Source organism: Homarus americanus, unplaced genomic scaffold (genome assembly GCF_018991925.1).
Source record: "Homarus americanus isolate GMGI-L3 unplaced genomic scaffold, GMGI_Hamer_2.0 scaffold45562, whole genome shotgun sequence".
In the NCBI taxonomy this organism is placed as follows: domain Eukaryota; kingdom Metazoa; phylum Arthropoda; class Malacostraca; order Decapoda; family Nephropidae; genus Homarus; species Homarus americanus.
Window position 1 is genome coordinate 700,888 of NW_024744839.1, and position 20,633 is coordinate 721,520.

Genomic DNA, 20,633 nt, shown 5'->3' on the forward strand with positions numbered 1-20,633 from the left:
CATGTAGTATTCTTGAAATTAGATGTGAGAATCTTGTGGCAGCCCTGGTTGTACAGTAGTTGCATTGCCAATTCATTAACATAATTTCTTCACTATTTAAACAAATATATGAACATTTTGAAAATTGTCATGATTTTAAATAAGATGAATAGTTTATTATAATAAAAATGCTACCTTTGAATTGCTTAATATTTATCCTGACAGTCATACAGCCAAATAGATCCACCAATCACAAACCCCATTACATACAGCCTTACTTCAAGTATTGCCAGGTAAAACTACGAGTACGAGAGGCAGGGTGAGGTCGATTGTATATTTATTGTACAGTGTATACACAATTATGTATGTACGGTCGAAGAAAAGTGTTACACCCCCTAGTGTTATGTTCCGTAACCTATAATGAAGAATTTGGGTATACTGACAGTGAAGGTGGAGACCTGAGTAAGAATGGGGAACTTTACCCAAATTCTTCATCATGGGTTTCAGAACATAAGGCGCTATAAGTGAAATGTGACTTTCTTTGACTGCACATTCATAAATAATAGATATACAGTACATGGTATATTTTAATTACGATGTAGATCCAATATATAATGGAAAATGATACTTGGTAAGAACATTACATTTGAATATTTATTATGAAATATAATTACAATGTACTGTAATAAATGTGCTAATCTTCATTGTATTTTCAACATTGTTTGCATTACAACTTACACACCAATATAGGCTAACCCACTCATACCCAGGATTATCAGTTACTATGTAATGTGTTGAAATAATTTAATTTTTGAGGATTATTATTTTTCAAATGACCAAACAGATCCTTCAAATAATGTTCGAAACTAAAATTATATAATAGAAAAATTACATTGAAAATAATGCATATTTTCCTTTGTAAATATTCCTGATAAAGCAAACCTACATTGCTGCCTGGAATTAACTATTCCTTGACTGTCAACAGGTGCTTGTGAACCATTTCCTCCTTGTTGATCAGGTGAGTAGTTTTGTTGACAAGAGCCATGAGGTGATGTAATGAATCTGACCAGCTGTTCAAGAGCTGGGAGTGTTCCGGCGTTGTTCCGAAGTTGACCACACCTTCTAATCTATCCATGCGGGCTATTACTGTTCCAGACACTACTAGTTGACACAAGAACTCTTCACTTTCCTGAAAAAAATAAAAATAAATAAAAATTATTCTACACTATCAAAAAAAGACAAAAAATATATGTGCCGTAGTGTGAAAAAAAAATACAATACAAAACCAAAGTAGGTAAAATAATGTGTAGTTAATAACAACCTTTATACTAAGCCTGAGAGGAAAACCTCAATGATTTGAGATAAATTCACCCCAAGAACTTCCTCTACAAGAGCCTACCCTGACCAATGGGTAGTAGTTTGAAGTAAGGACAATATCATATGTGCATCAATCGAGAGGTGAGTGCAAACCACTCACCAGGCGGTTAGTGAGGGTTGCTCTTAAACTATAAACCACCCAGCTTTAAAAAGGCACACAAGGTAAACAGAAAGCAGGACAAATCCCTTGGTGTGTCACAGGACTTAAACTGTCTACTCATAACTTAGGTCCTTAACTCTTTAGGTGCGTAATTAAATTTCGCGCCGGTTCCTGAAAAGTGTCAATTATCCTGCCAAAAATGAATTTCATATAATCACATTTTCTATATGTTTTTCCTAGAGAACTTTTAGTATATTTTCCAAATCTGGAACAAAAATTCACATATGTGTGCAAATTTTAGAGAACAAATGACATTTATACCCAAAAATGCAGGAAATTGGTATAAATCAATGTCTGGTATATGGCAAATAAATTTAATCAATTTGGTTACTAAACAGCAAATTTAGATATGTATTACATATTCAGATAATATCAAACAAAATAGTACAAAAATAAGCTATATTGCATTCAGGAAATACTCCTATACCTCAATACATAATATGTCCGCATGTCGTCTCATTTGGGGAAGTTTTTTCAAGGCCGTGGGATATCCCCGCTTGTCGCATTTAATTAATATAATATTTTGGGCGGGTTTACCCGCATGTCGCATCCAAAGGGTTAAAGATTAACCCACCAAGTGAAGGATCCAAAGACTCTTGACTGCCTCTCACCCATAGAATATGATTTCCAATTTCAATCTTTTACTTATGGCCTAAGTATCATTTGTTGAGAGACCTGTGAGATTTCAAATCAGCTGAGAAAGGGATGGAGGAGGCCAGTCAAGTCACAAATATTGAGTAAGCCACAAGGGGACATCAGCTCCCAAAACACCTAATAAACATGCCAGTGCCACAGTTATTAACTATTTAAGAGTGAGGTCCCTTAAAGTGGTCTGGAGTAATACAAGTTATAATAGCTCGAGTCTCATTAGAATTAATAAGGTAAGTAGAAAATATATTTATTTTGCCTCAAAACTGGTAAGAGAGACTTGGATCAAAATCCCTTCATTTACTGGATAGGCATCCAAGAACTTCTCAAAATGAATTATCGTTATTAAATATGACTAGGATAAAGTGTATGGCCAGTAATTATGAGTGCAGTTTTCTAAGCTGTCTGCCAGGACTAATATTAAGAAGCTCTTTCTATAAAAGTAAAGATTGAAGGAAGGCTATAAACTTTCATGATTATGGATAACAATATATAACTTTTCTCCTATTCATAAAAAGTTTTGAGAATCAAATCTAGTATTCAATAAGGTTCTGCTGATCTAAGTCATTTAACAACATGCCACCCAGGAGAAAAAAATTTATATCCAATGTTTTGAACATCCCTCTGTTGGTTGTCTGAAGGCAGACTCATCTAGCTATGAATGGATATTGCACTTCAAATTTAGCTACAGAAATCCAGGAAGTAAACCAGAGTTTTGTTCCCTAAAATAATTTTCTGTAAACTGTGTACAGTAATGTTCCAATTAAGCATTACAGGTAACTCGCATTTTACGCCCGTTTGATTTAAGCGTTTTTGGAATAACACGATTGTTCAATTAATACCAAAAGCTAATTTACACGCACCTATTTTTTAAATAGCGCACTCAAGACAGTTTAAATTTGCAGCGTGTATTTGCCTGGCAGTGGAGTCACGTGTGATGCCTGGTGAGGTGCTTGTAAGTTATTACCATAAAGTCGCAGTCATATCAACATCAACGATTTTAATAGTATTAAAAATAATAATTATTATAACTGTACAGTAACACAAAAGATGAAAAAATTGGAAATGAAAATACTGTAATAAACTTAGCATCAACCAACGACACATAAACATGTGGTGGTTAAAACATGGTCAAACTGGTCTCTCATATCAACCCAATTCCCATTTTCTAGCTAAAAATTACCCTAGATTAAAATACACAAGAATGAAATGCTATATGTTAAGGAATTCATACTGGATACTGACTATACTATAAGCACATTCAAAGCATTTATAAATGTACAAAGATAATACAGACTTCAGAAAATTAAGACTTAAACTTCAGTAATATGATATCCATAATAAATGTACAAAATTTAAAAATTTATATTTTAGGTACAGTACAGTTGTCCCTCAGACTATTATCTAAATTGGGCATCCAAAAGAGGTCAAGATTTAAGATAATTTGATTTGTGATGGATTAAAATAAACTTTGTATGGGATACGGTGCATTTATAGCCTAAAATATTTTATAACTTAAGATATATTGTTATGATATTAATAAGAAGACATAAAAGACTTACCTTCACAGAAAGATCAAGGAGTTCTGCCATCCTCTTCAGATGGATCCTGGTGTAGTACTTGGCCATCATCCTAATATTCTGAAATGTATGACAATTATATAAAATGAGGACAGGGAGGATTAAATCTTATTCATGTAAAAAAGTTAAGGTGAATGGGCTGTGAGGTCTCAGCATGTAAAACCTCCACAAATGCAAAGGTCAAAGCATCAATTTTTGTTTTGCAGGACTGCGAATGGGAGGAGATGAATCACCAGATTTCCCACTAATCTCCCTAAATGAATTCTGTATCAACAGAAACTTTACAGATGTGTGGTATACAACAAGAAGTAAACCACTTCAGGGTTTTGGCTCGGTGATCTCGAATGATCACTAGCTTTCGAAACAACCACTATTCCTGGAGTTCAAAGCCTTGCTACAACACTGGTTCACTGTGAGTGGAACTGTTTGAAACATTTAAATTAATGCAACTAGAGAGTATATTTGCTGCTGGAGAAAGTGAAGCCCTTGACAAGGGTAAGGCCATCAGGGGTGTTACAGTGAAGATATCCCACTTCACTATCTCCCTTCCTCAGCTATAAAATGAGATTTCATGTTTTAATCTTTAATTTTGGGGGTTGAGGGGTAGTGGCCTCTGATGTGTAGTGTATACCAGTATCTGTTGTCGAGTAAACCCCTGTATAGTAGAATCCCAGTTAACCGGCACCTGCAAGGATTGAGTGGTGCCGGATAAAGAGATTTCCTAGTCAAATGAACCTCACTCTTATGATCCCACAATAAATTCAACAATGCCCAGTGCTACAGGCTGACCTCACAGATTCATGTCTCAGTAAAATGAACTTCTTTACCACTTATTCCATTCTATAAACGATGTTCTTAGAGATAGAGAAGATATAATATAAAATTATAAATAAGAAAAATGAAGGGCATGGGTGTGTATGTGTGGGAACTGAATTTGTGTGGAGGTGGTGGACTATAACTACATCACCAACTCGCCAGCCCAGCCCCCCACGAATTTTATTACATGTAATGAAACGATAAAAGTTGTGAAAAAATCATTACAATACTCTAATGTGGTTAAGAAATAAAGAAAGTACTCGTATAATATAAAACTATAAGATAGGAAAAATGAAGAGTATGGTTCTGTATGAGTGTGGAGGTAGTGGGTTACTGGGCTATAACTAAGTGGCCGCGTTCCCTCTTCATATGACGTCACGGCACACACAGCCAGCACTGCAGTTGGGCCTGGATGAACTGTGTGATGTTGCCCATAGGATAGTTTGAGTGTGAAATTAATTTTTCTTGTACATAAAATATGTGCTACTGTATTTGATGATATGCCACTTATCAATTTTATTGTTTATTATGTCAATAAATATGGCAACTCATCCCTGTTGTGTGCAGTATTCAAATTTATGATTGTACTGTAGATAATTTGGGAGGAATTTTTATTTTTATAATTATTCTATTTTGGTGCCGGTTACCCAGACTCCGGATAACTGGGGTTTTACTGGATAAACTCATATGCTCTACTACACTGGTCATACACTAATATATACTTACGTGCTCTACTACACGGTTCTTGAGTTTTGTCCATCTGTCGTTGCCCTCTTCAGTACTGGGGAATACTGTAGTGGCAGTTGACCTCAGCTCTGCTTCATACACATCACACAGCCTTGACCATTTGATCAACTCAGCAGTTACAAACAACTGCAAGAGGTCTCTGAAAATTTTTAGAATTTCATATGAACTCCTTCAAATGAGTAAATTTTGCAAATTTTAAAAATCCCCAGTCTCAATTCAGTGCCTAACCCTTTAAAACCTTCCATAATCAAGGCCCTATCATATAAAGTGATCTAGAAATATTATTGACTATTTCAGGACCAACTTAACTTTCCAGCAATATTTACTAAATCACTAATTTTTTTTTACAGACCTGCAAGTTCCCTTCTGCTCCATTGTAAATTGGCCAGACCAAAGAGCAAGCATAAACAAACTCTCTTTTCATTTGCTTTCATCTATCTCTCTTATTGTTAAAATATACCCATATAACATTCATTGTCTTCCTCTCCTATAATTCACATACACAACTGCTTCCTGGTCATCCATCCCTCCACCTTCTTCATGATCTTCCTCTCTACCTCCCATCAACCATCTCTCAATTACACACTTTTCACCATCCTCAATATGCCAAGACTACCTTGGCAAAACCATCTCAGCACTGTCTGATACTTTGAATACTTCTACAGCATCTCTTAATTTCTGGATGCCTCATTTTTATCAAGTTTCTCAAGCATCTTAGCAAACTATACCTGACTCTGTAAACACTCTCACAGTACTGTTTTATACCCATGCTTCATATTCTCTATATTGTATTCCCTCAACATAATGTTCTCAAGCACAATATTTCCACTACAGTAATTCCAATTTGCTGCCTCATCTGGTAGTGAGCCAATACTCCACACTCTTTCAACCGTCCTGTACTACATTACTATCTTTACACGATGCAATACATTTCTATAATACTTATCAACTTGTTTCAGTTAATTTAAAACTCAATTCTTCACTTCCTACTTATATTGTGAAATATCTTCGAGTGTCTTGTCTTCCTTGATTCGATGAAGAAGGTCACTCTGTTCGTTGTCATAAGGGGCCAAAATTATAAAGAGGACCACATGCTTGAGTACTCTCTTCTTCTCTGTTTCACTCTCCTTCACACTTTTGGAGTCATAGATGGCTCGGTAGTGACGACATATACTCAGAAATGATCCATCGTGGCTGTCAAGATCAATCATCAAGCTGAAAAAAAAGAGTATGACACAATTACAGCATCTGAATACTGTATACAAGGATGTACATAATGGTGTTGTAAGATATCCTCCTCCTGCAATACTATAAGTACCACCCAACATAAATAAACCAAAATAATAAAACAATATACAGATCTATTCAAAGTCATCTTAGGTTTAAGTAATACAATGGCACTAAATTCATTTACAGTATATCAAATCATAATGGTATGTATTAGTGCATACATAAAAATTTTTTATGGACAGGTGGAAGGATGAGAAGATGGATGGAGGACAGAGCCTTCTGCACCTCCACTCTGCTGGTGACAGTGACAGTGGGACAGTACAGAAAAGAGAAAATATTGATCATATCATCCAAGAGTTTGTCAATTACATGTTTACCAGTTTCACATAATTAAAAAATTTCTCAGTTTTCACAATATTTGCCATGCCTATCATTAATTTCTAATTCTTATACAATGGCAGCTTTGCTCTCACTGTTGTAATATGTATTACCAGAGGTGAACCTAAGTTTCATGCCTGGAGGAGATGGGGGCTTAGGAGAAAATGTTTTTAAGATCTAATAAATGTAGGTGTCAAAGGCATGAACCATTAAATTAACATGAGTACAGAAATAAAATATGCTACTACAAATCATAAAGGGTAAAAAGACAACACAAATAATGAAATATGTATCATAAAGTTTCTTTAAATCATGACTTCAACATTACATTTTAAGAACTTGCAACATGGAAATATGGTAGCCAACATGGACCAAATTAAAAAGGTGACATGTTTTGTTTCATGTTTTCTGTAAATATGACCACCATATACAAAAAAACGAGCTGAAGCAAAGTTGAACCATTATGAACCAAGATTGCAGAGCAGATATGAAATTATTTATTACTTAATACCTTTGTGTAATACTGTAAAAACCCTGAGTGCCGGACTACCTGAGTAACGACACAAATCTTGGAAAAATTATTAAAAGATGTGAAAAAATTTCTTGCACTCATTATTGTTGTGGATCAGCTTATATTCACCAAAACACAATACACTGTAAATGTGCTTTAAGCAAAAATCTTATCAAAATGTGCTATAATATCATTACCTTTAACTTCATATAAATTTTTGGGTGGGGGGAGCAGAGGGGTAACAAAAAAGATATAAAATGCTGAACTTACTTATAGAATTTGAGCTTGAGGTCATCAACTTCTTCAGAATCAAAGAACTTTGTGCTGATCTTCTTTGAAATAATTTGAGTACGAACAAAGTCCTTCTTCAACAAACACAAACGCATCTGCTCCAGAATCATTTCAACCTGGTGAAAAAAATAAATATCCTCATTTAAAATCTCAAAATCAATTAAAGGTAATATTCATCTGCTAAAAAAATCAGGTACAGTAGAGTATATACTGTATAAACACAGGTTCTGATTCCTTTTAAATGGTAAGAAAATCCACATAAAATCCTTTAAACTACGTTATCTAATAATGAAATTTTACTGTGTTCAAACTCCCTCCATGCTTGCATTTTTGTTAAACAATCTAGTATGATTATTATCTGATTACCAAATAAAATATTATCACAGGGTTAAAACAGGGGCAGGTTCTAATTCAAGCCACACAGATTCAACTTTACCCAAAGATCAGCAACCTCACAATCACATTGTGTACTCGGTCTTCTCATTTAGTTTTCAAGATGATGCTAGAGAGGAATAAGAGAAAGCGAGGGGGGGGGGTGACTAGAGGCCTTCCCTCAGTAAAGATGCAAGTGATAATATTGTGATGATTAACCCAATTAAAGTGGCTGGTCTGAATTGTAGGTGTATCCATGGTGTGGCACTTTGGACACAACAAATTTCCCTTCCATTCACAGGGTTGGCATGATTTATATAAAATTATTTAAAATAGTGATTTAAATCAGCAATTTTTGACATGTTAAAGTGTCATAATTGAAAAAGTTTCATATTACATACAGTTTTAACTCCTCTACAACCTTCAAATTAATGACTAAAAAGAGCAGCTGTGGCTAGAAAATGAATAAGAAAGTATTTGAATTATGACAAATTTTGCAGTGAAGTGATTTAATTGTTTTCTGTCATATCAAATTATCTAAAGTACAGTACAGTATAGCTGCATTGGCCATTAATTTAATTTATCTCTGTAAACGTATGCTTCAAAACACACGAACAGATGAGTTCCGGCCAACACGTAAATATTTGTTTGTTCTTCATATCTTACCTAAATAATACTACTGCATAAGAACTTAAATTAAAACAGCTTTATTATTTGGTATGTTTTAGATTTTTGTGCATTTGTAACTTCATTAGGATAATTATGACATTTTTATATCTATGAGAGGATTTAAATCAGTGACTTGTCATACATCATTTATAACATGCTTTTTCCAACCCTCTTCATAAACGGCATGTTGTTTTTCTGTCATTTGATAACTTCATTATTTGACAATTTTATTTGTGGTATTAACTATTTTGGTGATATTCTCAGATGGATTTAAAGTGTTACATTTCATTAGATATGAATAACATGCTATCCTTGTTTCTACTAAAACCCTCTTCCATAAGCCCTGTTATTTCTATTACGGCATATTTTACAAGTATCAGCAGAACTCTGTAATTGCCATAAGTGGACCATTTTCCATATGTGGGGTGTCTGTACCAAATGGGTTAAAGGTTTAAAACACTGAAAATTGCCAGTCATTGAGTAGATAGATATTAAAAGTGTAGCTATGAGAAGGCAGAGTACAAACAATTCAATCTATTCTCTATAATCATCATCACCATCACTGGTTTATGGCCATTTATCACACTTAAGTTGGTTACCCATGAATACCAAATAGCAGCTACAGTATTTCAAGTCCCTGTTCAATTACTCCACTTAATAATAAATTTTGTAAAAAGAAATCAATCTGACCTTTTCTTTACGTTCCATTGAGCCAAAAGTTTCAACCTGTAGCTCCTGTAGGATAGTGGCAGCCTCAGTAATGTCTCCCTCAGCCTCCTTCATCACAGCCAACTTGTGGGTGAGCCGTGCACGCTCCACCTCCACATAAATCTTGCCCGCAGTAACTGTCCTGTTAACAATTTGCGAAATAATAAATATTTATTGTACGTCCATAAACTATACAGAGATTCGCCAATATATTGAGATAAACAAACATATTTATGCCAATAATTTGTCCAACATTTCCACAGAACTTAAAATTTCATTAAAGTTAGGGAGTTGAAGACAGTGAATGTGGTTAAAAGATTTGAATGACTAATCCAATGAAAATAGACACACTAAATTAAGGATAGTGATGAGAAGGGATGAAGAATAAGGGCAGTTTGAGAATATAATTCCAAATAAAGCAATGTAGATTTATGGTTGCAAGAAATTGGAAAAAGAAAAAAGAATGGAAGAATGAGAAGCTGTCTGGGCGATGACATACAGTACCTGTCAATGTCAACGTTTACTGTGCGTGACTGCAATAACCATCACAACTCTTACATAAAACCACAAAAGTCATATATGTTGTCAACTCATATATTTTCAATCTCTTATTTAAAAAAAAAAAACTGCAGAAAGGCTGAAACCAGAAAGAGGTTGGAGGCCATTGAAACATGATGTTTCAGGCAAATACTAAGAATAAGCTACAATGACAGGAAAGCAAATGAAGAAGTTTTAAGATTTACAAAAACTTCAAGAGAAATACTTGTACTATTGTACAGAAAAATAAAAATGAAATACTTTGGTCATATAATTAGGGCATGAGGGAATAATAGCAGAATATTAATGAGCAAAGTTGAGGGTAGGAGGGCCAGGGGAAGGCAGAGATTGGGATGGATGATTGAAAATAAAAATTGGGTTCCCATTGAGATACAGAGCCTCAGAAGATTGGAAACACAGCCTGAGAATGTTTAGAGTGGAGGACTGAAGTTGCCAACCTTCAGATATGAGGACGGTGCTCAGATTGATTTATATGATGCTAGGCAGATTTTGTCTGGCTGTCTTTCTATACATTTCTGACTTTTCTATGTACCTGGGCACCTTTCTGCCTGATGGCCTCATAAGGACTATATGAAATCAATCTCTCTCCTCAATGACTTACTCTGACAAAAGAGACTGCAAGAAACCATGTAATATGGAGAGCTGTCATCAGGTGACTGAGGCATAAAATTATGAACTGTTAAAGACAACAATGACCACAAAACTGGGGACGCGGTATAAGCCATTTTATGATATTAGGAGCAAAGATAGATAACAAACAGTAGAAATGACTAATGGAAAAACATTGCACCTAATATGAAAGAAGATTGGCGGTAGTAACACACAAGAGACCACGTTTATAAGAGTCTTGTTTACACAGTACAGTACATGAAACTGATGTAGCAACTATGAATTTGAGAAGATATTATGAAACTTTGGAAACTGTCCAAAGAGGAACACAGAACTCCAGTGTAAGAGCAGGAATTGTATCCCATAACATAAAATAAAGAATAATGAGATTCTTCCAACACAAGGTACAGTATAGCTGAACAAACCTTAATGTATCCATCAACTTGAGTTTAGCATCTTTGTCTGGTGCCTTGTCTACATAGTCACAGCATTTCTGAACCATCTTGGTGACAGCCATCTTGATCTGAGAACGCTTCTTAGTGAGTGTAACAACAGTTTCATTTAACAGATTCCATTCTCCGGCATCAAAACAAATCTCCACGACAGCCACGAGAACTCTGCTGGTAGAGTGAGCATCAGCCCCCTGAGGAGAGAAGATAATGAGTACGTAGGAATCAGCAATACCTAGCTGGCATCTATACGATTTGTATATTCTCATAACTCACATTGTAGCTACAAGGTATTTATTCTCGGCCATTACTGACAAACTACGTCAAAATTTCTATCTACTGTGCGTCAGTCTATTAACTTCTCTTCTCTGTCACCTTAGCATGGGATGGATAAAAAGCTACAGAAGTATCAAAGAATGGGAAAAATAATACAGAAGAGTGATGCAAGGTAAGTGTAAGCAATGCAAGTAGCATCTATTTTGATAAACAATATGTACCTCACATTCACAACTAACAAGGGCTAACCATGTACAGCACATCACCTATTTTTCAATACAGGCAGTCCCCGACTTACGACAGGGATACGTTCCTGGACCTTGATCATAAGTCAATTTGTTTGTAAGTCAGAACAGTGTTAATTCCATAATTTAGGTTAGGTTAAGACAGAACCCTGCCCATACAAAACAACAATAATATCCCATACATAACAAATAAAGTAAATATGCAGTACAGTGGTCCCTCGGTTAACGAGCACAAATCGTTCCAGAAGGTTGCTCGATAACCGAAAAATTCGTTAACCGAAACCATTGTTTCAATGGGTTTTTGGGTAATTGGTTCCAGCTCACCGAAAATTACATACAAACGAAAAATAAATGCAGTAAAGCACACTTACTTTGAGGTGTGCATGTAGAAGGCTCCTGGTTGATGATGATGGGAATTAGAATGGGGGTCGAGGAGAAGGGAGAACAGAAGGCATTGGGGTGGAAGAGAGGTCACCCCATGCGCCATTTCACCCATAAAATTTTAGTTCACTTGGTGTAATTCAAGATTATTTTCTTTAAATCAACACTGCACTGCATTATATATTGTCAATATGTAAAATAAATTTCAAAATAACCAATAATTTGACTGGAAACACAGAAAAAAAGCATTTATGTTGAAGAGAGTCTGAAGCAAGATGTTACCTCCACTGAAAAGACAGAGACTGACACCTATATGGTGTGCTGACAGGCTGTTTGGAGTGCTAAAAACTAGTTTCACTATACTTAAATTATGTTAAATAATTGTTAAAATGACTAAAAATTTTAATATAAGACTTTTAAAATTATTGAATAGTACAAACTTCTTGATATTTACTAAAATAGTATGGAATTTAAGCCCTAGAACCGATTACTGTATTGGCAGACAAATACGACAGCTAGTGTGCAAGCGAAAACATGTTGAGGGGCGCTCGTAAGGAATTCGTTAATCGAGGGAATGCTCGTTAACCGAAGTTAAGAATCTTATGGAAGGTAATTCGTTAACCGAAATTTCATTAACCGAGGCGCTCGTTAACCGAGGGATCACTGTACTGTACTGTAAATAAAGTGATGTTAAGCAAAATAGAACAACAAAAATAATGTACAAGTATTGGGAACCCATTTGTAAGTGTGGATGATCATAATTCAGGGACTGCCTGTAAATCTTTTGTACTTTCCCACCGAGTTATGATTATGGTGAGATAATGAAAGAAGAGACAACTGTTGGCCCCCCTTGATTACCACAACCAGGAACAACACAACTCAATAATGGTCAACAGAAAGTTTGACTGTCACATGGAAATGGTCAATGTACACTTTCTAAAAAATAACAAACTCCAATCATAACAGTAGCTAAGTAATGATTAAAGCAATGTCTTGTGTTTTCAAATGAGCAGGTGAAATTTCTGTGAAATGGGAAAATTTCTTCTCGTCACTACCCCAACTAATAAGTTGATAAAAATTTTTATTTCCACCCCTACTTAATGTTGCCACTTAAATGACCCATTTACAAACTGACAAACCTACAGATTTCTGGGCAATCCCTGAAACATTCTGTTCCACTGGTAGTCAAGTTGCTTCATTGCTTCATGTCAAAAGAACATTTGTTAATGAAAGTAGTTTCAATGTCCATTACAGTATAACTTTTGTTTTTACTAAAGAATATGGATAGGAATCTGTATTAATTATTACTCACAGTTCTTGTCTGTTTCTCCAGCACCATGAGGCTGTCCACTGCCTCTTGTACTCGACCGTCCTTAGCCATCTGTTGAGCCGCTGGTATCTTTTCATCACACGTGGTTGAATAATCAACCTCCATTTTAACAAGTCTTCCACCTTCAGATATTACATTACCCAATGTGCTGTCCTCAGTGCCTCCTGCCTCCACAGGCTTCTTTTCGGTTGGTTTCTTTTCTGACGACATGGTGGCTGCTGCATCAAGAGAGAACGTTTAGGGTCAGCACAACAAACAGGACTTACAGTACAGTAACAGTAACACAAAATATCATTTTGGGAAATCAAAGTCACATTAAATAATAGAAACATTGTTTATGTAGCTTTGATTTCCCAACTACACATTAATTTTGCTGCGATTCTTTCCACTGAACAATTCACATCGATCTTTCATGATAAATAATTGTAAATAAAGCACTTGTTACAAAACAAGAGCTTATTACAACAAAATGGATTAAGAAGAAATGAGGAAATAATCCTGAAATCTTATTTGGTAATTAGGTATGGATCAGGTAACCAATGTACCCGGTATGATACAGCATCAACAGACTGACAACAAAGAGTTCTTCTCAAAACCCAACTTGTGTGACCAAGACATTACAGAATAAATTCAGAAACAGTATCACTTCCAACTCAACCTTAGCCACTACAAGGGGAGGAGTTGGTCATTACAAACTTTATTTTGTATCTTATTGGTACAGTATACAGTACTGTATCAGTATTTATACAGTGCAGTAAAGACCACGAGTACCCAACTAAGTAAGCCACAGTGATGTCGTTACTTAGACAGAATCTGTTATTCAGATGTTCATATCAGCAGGGAGGCACAACTGTTCAAAACAACTCAATCACAGACTGGCTTATTTAAGATTATAATAAATTAGTTCAAGTAAAATAATCATACAGTACTTATGATATACTTTCAGGAAATTCAGATGTACAGTACTTATATAAAGTGTTAATAGATGTAGGTAAGGTTCGAGATTCTAGAAGCTTTCAGAGCTGCAAAGACTTTTGATGGTTGCGTTCCTGGAAACCCTAACATAAATGAGGAGCCTTTAATATGAGTTTCAATGGGATACATTCCTGGGATGTCCATCACAGACATGTATCACAGAAGAAGCTATCCTTTATTTATTAAATAAATAAAAAAATTTAACCAACACTCACAACATTAATACGTAATAACAAACCTCCTGCTGCCGCTTAACAATGTCTAACTTCATTTCCAGAGAGACAGTCTTCCTCAACTCGAAGCCTTGGCTTTCCTAGAGGCAGGAGACTCAGCAGGATGCTTGCTAGCCACTTTCGAAGTTATTAATCACTTCACAGTTATCAAAACAGAAAAAATTCAGAATGATAGTGTTTGCCTCTCACCAAAAATATCACAGCGATCACCGGTTATGCAAAGACAAATAATTATAACAATGGAAACAACAATGCACAGAACCTGACCTAACCAACCAAACCTACATAACTTTACCAAACTTCCTAACCGGGGGGCCTCCACTCATCGGACCCCCCCCCCCCACCGACATATTAAACGGAAATAACTTACTTTGATATCAGGTATACATATGAAAACAACTTTCTTGAAGTGGCATTGTGTAATTTTACATTTATCGGTTACTGCACAGATACATCTATTTCTTCTTTGCGGTGTTCTCTGCCACATTTTGAACACTTGCACCCCCGGCCAACTAGTCCATGTTGAAAGATGAACTCTGAGACGGTCTTCATCTTCCACAGGTACAGATAACTTGCGATACAATAAAGAAAAACCAGCACAGGCGTCATAACTACATAGTAAAATTCAAGATTGCTTCCTTGTATAGGAACATAAAAGTTCACTTTGAAACCAGTTATATTCCAAAGAATATGGAAAATTATCCAAACCTATAATATGGAATTTGAATCCAACTATATTAGCTATATGTGTCTCATCATTCATACATACAATATCGTGAAAAAAAAAATAAAGGGATTTGCACAGAGAATACAGAAACGAATCAGGAAAGTGAAGCTTATAACATGAAATAAAAAGGATGCTTATATGGTATGTGGTCTACCGAGCTGGAGTTGGTCTTCTGGGATATTTACACTGTAGCGTCCACTAACTTAACGTAGTGGACATTTTGCCGTGACCGGCCAAGTTCCTACTTATGCTATTTTACCGTGAGCGCGCTCTGTTTAATAGGAAGTTAGGTACATTTCTTTGGTTGGTTATGTTAGGTTCTATTAAGTTCTAGTAAATGTCTCCTCTTTTACAATGATAAATTTCCAACAGAAGTATTGTTACCTGGTATGTATGTTTACAGCTACACAAAGATCAACTCGCTGTGAAATAAATGCCAAATGCTGCCAGTCAAGGTCAAATATATTTCTTGCATTTTTCGCCAGTAATGGTAAAAGAGCATTAATAGGAACTTAGCTGGATCATGGCAAAATGAGCAAAACTAAAATAATACCTGAAATGACTGCCATATGATAATTTTTATGGTTTTACCCAGAAATTTCACTCATCTTTCATGTACTGTCCACTACAGATGGCCGTAAATAGTGAGAAAAAAAAAAGAAACTTAAAAATTAAAGAAAAATGTTGTATCGTTTTTATTAGTTGTCATCATCCCAACAACTGAAGAAAACATGAATTTTTTTATAGACCGTCTCCTCTATTTTTGCCAAACCCTATTTTCTATAGCAATTTCCATTCATGGCAACTTCGAAATATTTACCATTAAATAAACCGGTACTTGTTAAATTGTCTAAGTAAGCTGCCGAGAACTCCACAACACACTCGGTAAAGGCTCAACAAACATACATCCATCTCACTTGCCTTTGTTTAAACCTACACACTCTTTACCATCGGTTTATCACAAATAAACCATTAATGTAAAAGTAGAATAACTATTAACCTGTATGAGTAATTTAGAGAAAAGATAAGAGCAGTGTTACCTTAAGGACCGTCAGTGACACAACTCATGTAAACAAATGTTGCCGAGCCGCTCTACCCACACACACCCTCGACTTCTCACTCATTTCTCACTTCTTATACATCTCTTCTATAATATAGTTAATGAAATAAATTAATTTTTACTAATTTTGAATTGTGTTACTCTTATTAAAATATATTCCTTATAAAACTAAATATGAAATAAAGGAAGTCGATGGAACATTACAGATGTGGTGTTATAGATTATTTTTTTAAGAATTTTAGTTTGGTAGAAATATTTAGAAAAATAGAGTAATAAAAATATTATTAATATGTCTGTATAGTTATAATATATCAATTATCACTCAAGTTATAGAGTATATGAAAACGTAATCTCACTAATACAGAATACGGATCTAACAAATAAATAAACTGGTTCCTTCATGTCTATCTCTTGGCAACAGGTACACACAACCAATTATTCTGTCGCTATATAGAAAGGAAAATAGCTCTCTCCAGTGGGTGAACGTGTTCACTCCAGAGCCGTAACAACATAGCGCCCATATATCACCTTGTTGACCGAACTCTATCTACAGCTCTGGAGTGAACCAGAGCCTAAGATAGAGTTCGGTCAACTCGGTGACATGCGGGCGCTATGTTGTTACTCTATCTTAAGCTCTGCAGCTGGACTTACCTAATTTCTACCTAGCTACCTGACTACCTGCCCACTTACCTACCTATTTACCTACCTAACTACCTACCTACCTGCCTCTGCTTATCTTTCTATCAACTTACTTATCTTTCATACCTTTAGTTTAGTTTCCAATAAAAAATTAAAAAAGTATAACAGAAAACGTAAATAAACCTAGTTTTCTGTAATTAAAAGGGTGAACTACATTTTTATATTTATCCTCGCTACTTGTCGGGTCGTTAGCCGTTTGGTCGGTCGTCGGTCGGTCACATCTCTGTTACGGCCTGCTGATATTTTTTTTTCACGGGGAATATATCACCCTGGCACAGGTAATCGACCCGCAACGGGGCCTAGGGGGCGATAAAATAAGAGTAAAAAGAAATACAAAATATAAAGAAAGAGATTATATTAATCTACATCACAAAGATGCCGGAAAACCAGATTTTTGAAGTGAGACAGATTGTATGAGTATGGAAACACAGGAGGCAGAGCATTCCACAGTTTTGCTGTGTGAGGAAAGAAGGATGTACTATAACGGGTTATTCCAGCGTGACCGACATCCTGATTCCAGGATGTATCTGTACCTGCGCCAGTGTTGGTCAAGTCTGGTCTTGAATGAGCTCACACTAGGTGCCACCACAACAATCTCTGGAAGAATGTTCCAAGAGTTTACAATTCTCACTCCAAAAACGTTTGCTCTGATAATTTTCTGAACTTGTGGCTTCTTCATCTTTAAGCTGTGACCCCTCGTGGGGCGGGTATCCAGCAGCACATGGTATGAACACTCGACTGAGTAATGACCTCGGGAGTGTTAAATATAGACTTCTATTATGCCACCCCTTGTCGGCCTATAGTATACAGTAGTAATATGGGTGAGAGGAGTGAGAGAGAGAGAGAGAGAGAGAGAGAGAGAGAATGTTATGAAGAGAAACTTGGCTCCCTCATCAACGCCAAGTAGTGGAAGTTGTCGTAATAACATACTAACATTAGCATCTATATCAGGTTCGGGGAGTCACTTTACTGGCCTCTTATACGGCCATTATATATATACTTTAGTCTCTTTTGTATCGTATAGTGATTAATTATGCGATGAATTGTTTGGTTAGGTTAGGTGGTTATTTTCTTTAGGTTAATTTAGGTTTGATTAGGTATTATGACATGGTGTAGTGACTTATTGTGCTCACATTCCGAAGTATTTGACAATTTCTAATGTCATCGATTTTTCAAGGATACTTTTGAAAATCGTCTACGAGTACTTTTCCTGAGTGATTGACGAACTAACTAATTGAGGATTGACACTCGCTGACGTAATTTCTGACTTATTCTTGGTTACCCTTATTCAACTTGGCATGTTCTTTTCGCTATGTTTATTCCAAATATAATTAAATATATTCGTTGTTAGTGAGCTCCCTTTGTGAGACCAGTTAGCTCGCTTGGCTCACTCCTTGGCTTACTGCTCACCACTCCTCCTTCACCGCCGTGTCTTGGCTCACTGTCAGTTCCTGCACCGTCAAGAGGATGATCACAACAGCCATAAACTCAAGCTCATAAAACAACCATTTACCAAGCGTCAGACGTCGCCTCCTCTTCAGAAAGCGGACGAATTCTCCTCCAGAGGGAAGAAAGGATGGAGGGCAGTTGAGGGGAAGTTATGCAGCCTTGAAATCGACGCGTCTGCTGCCTTCCTCGAGCTGCAGCAACGACACCCATGAACGACAGGAAGCGTCGTAAAAGAAAGTGTGTTGCTTTCACCAGAGAGAGGGAGAGGCGGTACTGTGCTGTTGTGTTACTTTATGGGGACAACGATGACAAGAGTTTAACGGCACGGCGTGTAGTGTGCCGTAAAAAAAGAATAAATTAGCAGAAGGCAGGATCTACAGTATATAGTAGTGGTGGAGGTGGACAAGTTCATGAGTGACAGTGATGGCTGGAGTTGGGTAGACGTGAAACAGTAATCTATATTCTAAAATAATAACATTAATGATATTACAAAGGCTATCTCAAAAGTATCTGAAAGAATGAAAAACTTGGGAAGCTTTTCTCAACTACCCTCGAGCCTCATAATAGAAGTGATTACACAAACTGCATTAAATGGCTGGCGGGTGGAAACCTTTGAAATTATGTGAGAGTTAATGAAGTGAAGTTCGTTTCATGGTTAATTTAGGTAACGATGTAACCAACCCAACCACGTAAAGTGAAAAAACAAATCTGAACAAAAACAGATAGGTAGATAAATATGTATATAAACAGTACAGGTATACAGACAGTACATAGACAGTGCCGATATATAAAGAGTGTACATAGACAATGCAAGTATACAGTGTACATACACAGAGCAGTATATAGTGTACATAAACAGTGCAGGTATACAAACAGTGTACATAGACAGTACAGGTATACAAACAGTGTACAGAGATAGTACAGGTATACAAACAGTGTACAGAGATAGTACAGGTATACAAACAGTGTACAGAGATAGTACAGGTATACAAACAGTGTACAGAGATAGTACAGGTATACAAACAGTGTACAGAGATAGTACAGGTATACAAACAGTGTACAGAGATAGTACAGGTATACAAACGGTGTACATAGACAGTGCAGTATACAAACAGTGTACATAGACAGTGCACGTATACAAACAGTGTACATAGACAGTGCAGGTATACAAACGGTGTACATAGACAGTGCAGGTATACAAACAGTGTACATAGACAGTGCAGGTATACAAACAGTGTACAGAGACAGTGCAGGTATACAAACAGTGTACATAGACAGTGCAGGTATACAAACAGTGTGCAGAGACAGTACAGGTATACAAACAGTGTACATAGACAGTGCAGGTATATAAACAGTGTACAGAGACAGTGCAGGTATACAAACAGTGTACATAGACAGTGCAGGTATACAAACAGTGTGCAGAGACAGTACAGGTATACAAACAGTGTACAGAGATAGTGCAGGTATACAAACAGTGTACAGAGACAGTACAGGTATACAAACAGTGTACAGAGACAGTGCAGGTATACAAACAGTGTACATAGACAGTGCAGGTATACAAACAGTGTACATAGACAGTACAGGTATACAAACAGTGTACAGAGACAGTACAGGTATACAAACAGTGTACAGAGACAGTGCAGGTATACAAACAGTGTACATAGACAGTGCAGGTATACAAACAGTGTACAGAGACAGTGCAGGTATACAAACAGTGTACATAGACAGTGCAGGTATACAAACAGTGTACATAGACAGTACAGGTATACAAACGGTGTACATAGACAGTGCAGGTATACAAACAGTGTACATAACAGTGCAGGTATACAAACAGTGTACATAGACAGTACAGGTATACAAACAGTGTACATAGACAGTCAGGTATACAAACAGTGTACATAGACAGTGCAGGTATACAAACAGTGTACATAGACAGTCAGGTATACAAACAGTGTACATAGACAGTGCAGGTATACAAACAGTGTGTACAGAGATAGTACAGGTATACAAACAGTGTACATAGACAGTACAGGTATACAAACAGTGTACATAGATAGTACAGGTATACAAACAGTGTACAGAGATAGTACAGGTATACAAACAGTGTACAGAGACAGTGCAGGTATACAAACGGTGTACATAGACAGTTCAGGTATACAAACAGTGTACATAGACA

General features: G+C 36.2%; 1 protein-coding gene across 1 annotated transcript; it reads right to left on the reverse strand.

The window, feature by feature from the left end:
• Positions 1–615: 615 nt before the first annotated feature.
• LOC121878077 (26S proteasome non-ATPase regulatory subunit 12-like) lies at positions 616–16,362 on the reverse strand. Its single transcript, XM_042384063.1, has 9 exons — positions 16,290–16,362; positions 13,297–13,532; positions 11,059–11,276; positions 9,449–9,608; positions 7,697–7,833; positions 6,298–6,522; positions 5,287–5,446; positions 3,727–3,804; positions 616–1,168 (listed from the first exon to the last, which is right to left on the reverse strand). Exons 2-9 carry the CDS (start codon positions 13,522–13,524, stop codon positions 944–946), a joined length of 1,431 nt encoding a protein of 476 aa, XP_042239997.1. The 5' UTR covers positions 13,525–13,532; positions 16,290–16,362; the 3' UTR covers positions 616–943.
• Positions 16,363–20,633: the final 4,271 nt, after the last annotated feature.

Coding starts and splice junctions, on each gene's coding strand:
- LOC121878077 (XM_042384063.1), bottom strand. CDS start 13,524: ATGTCGTCAGAAAAGAAACCAACCGAAAAGAAGCCTGTGGAGGCAGGA. Junction 6,523..7,696: donor CTCAAGCTCAAATTCTATAA/GTAAGTTCAGCA, acceptor CTTTTTTTTCAG/CTTGATGATTGATCTTGACA. Junction 3,805..5,286: donor AGAACCGTGTAGTAGAGCAC/GTAAGTATATAT, acceptor CATACATTTCAG/AATATTAGGATGATGGCCAA.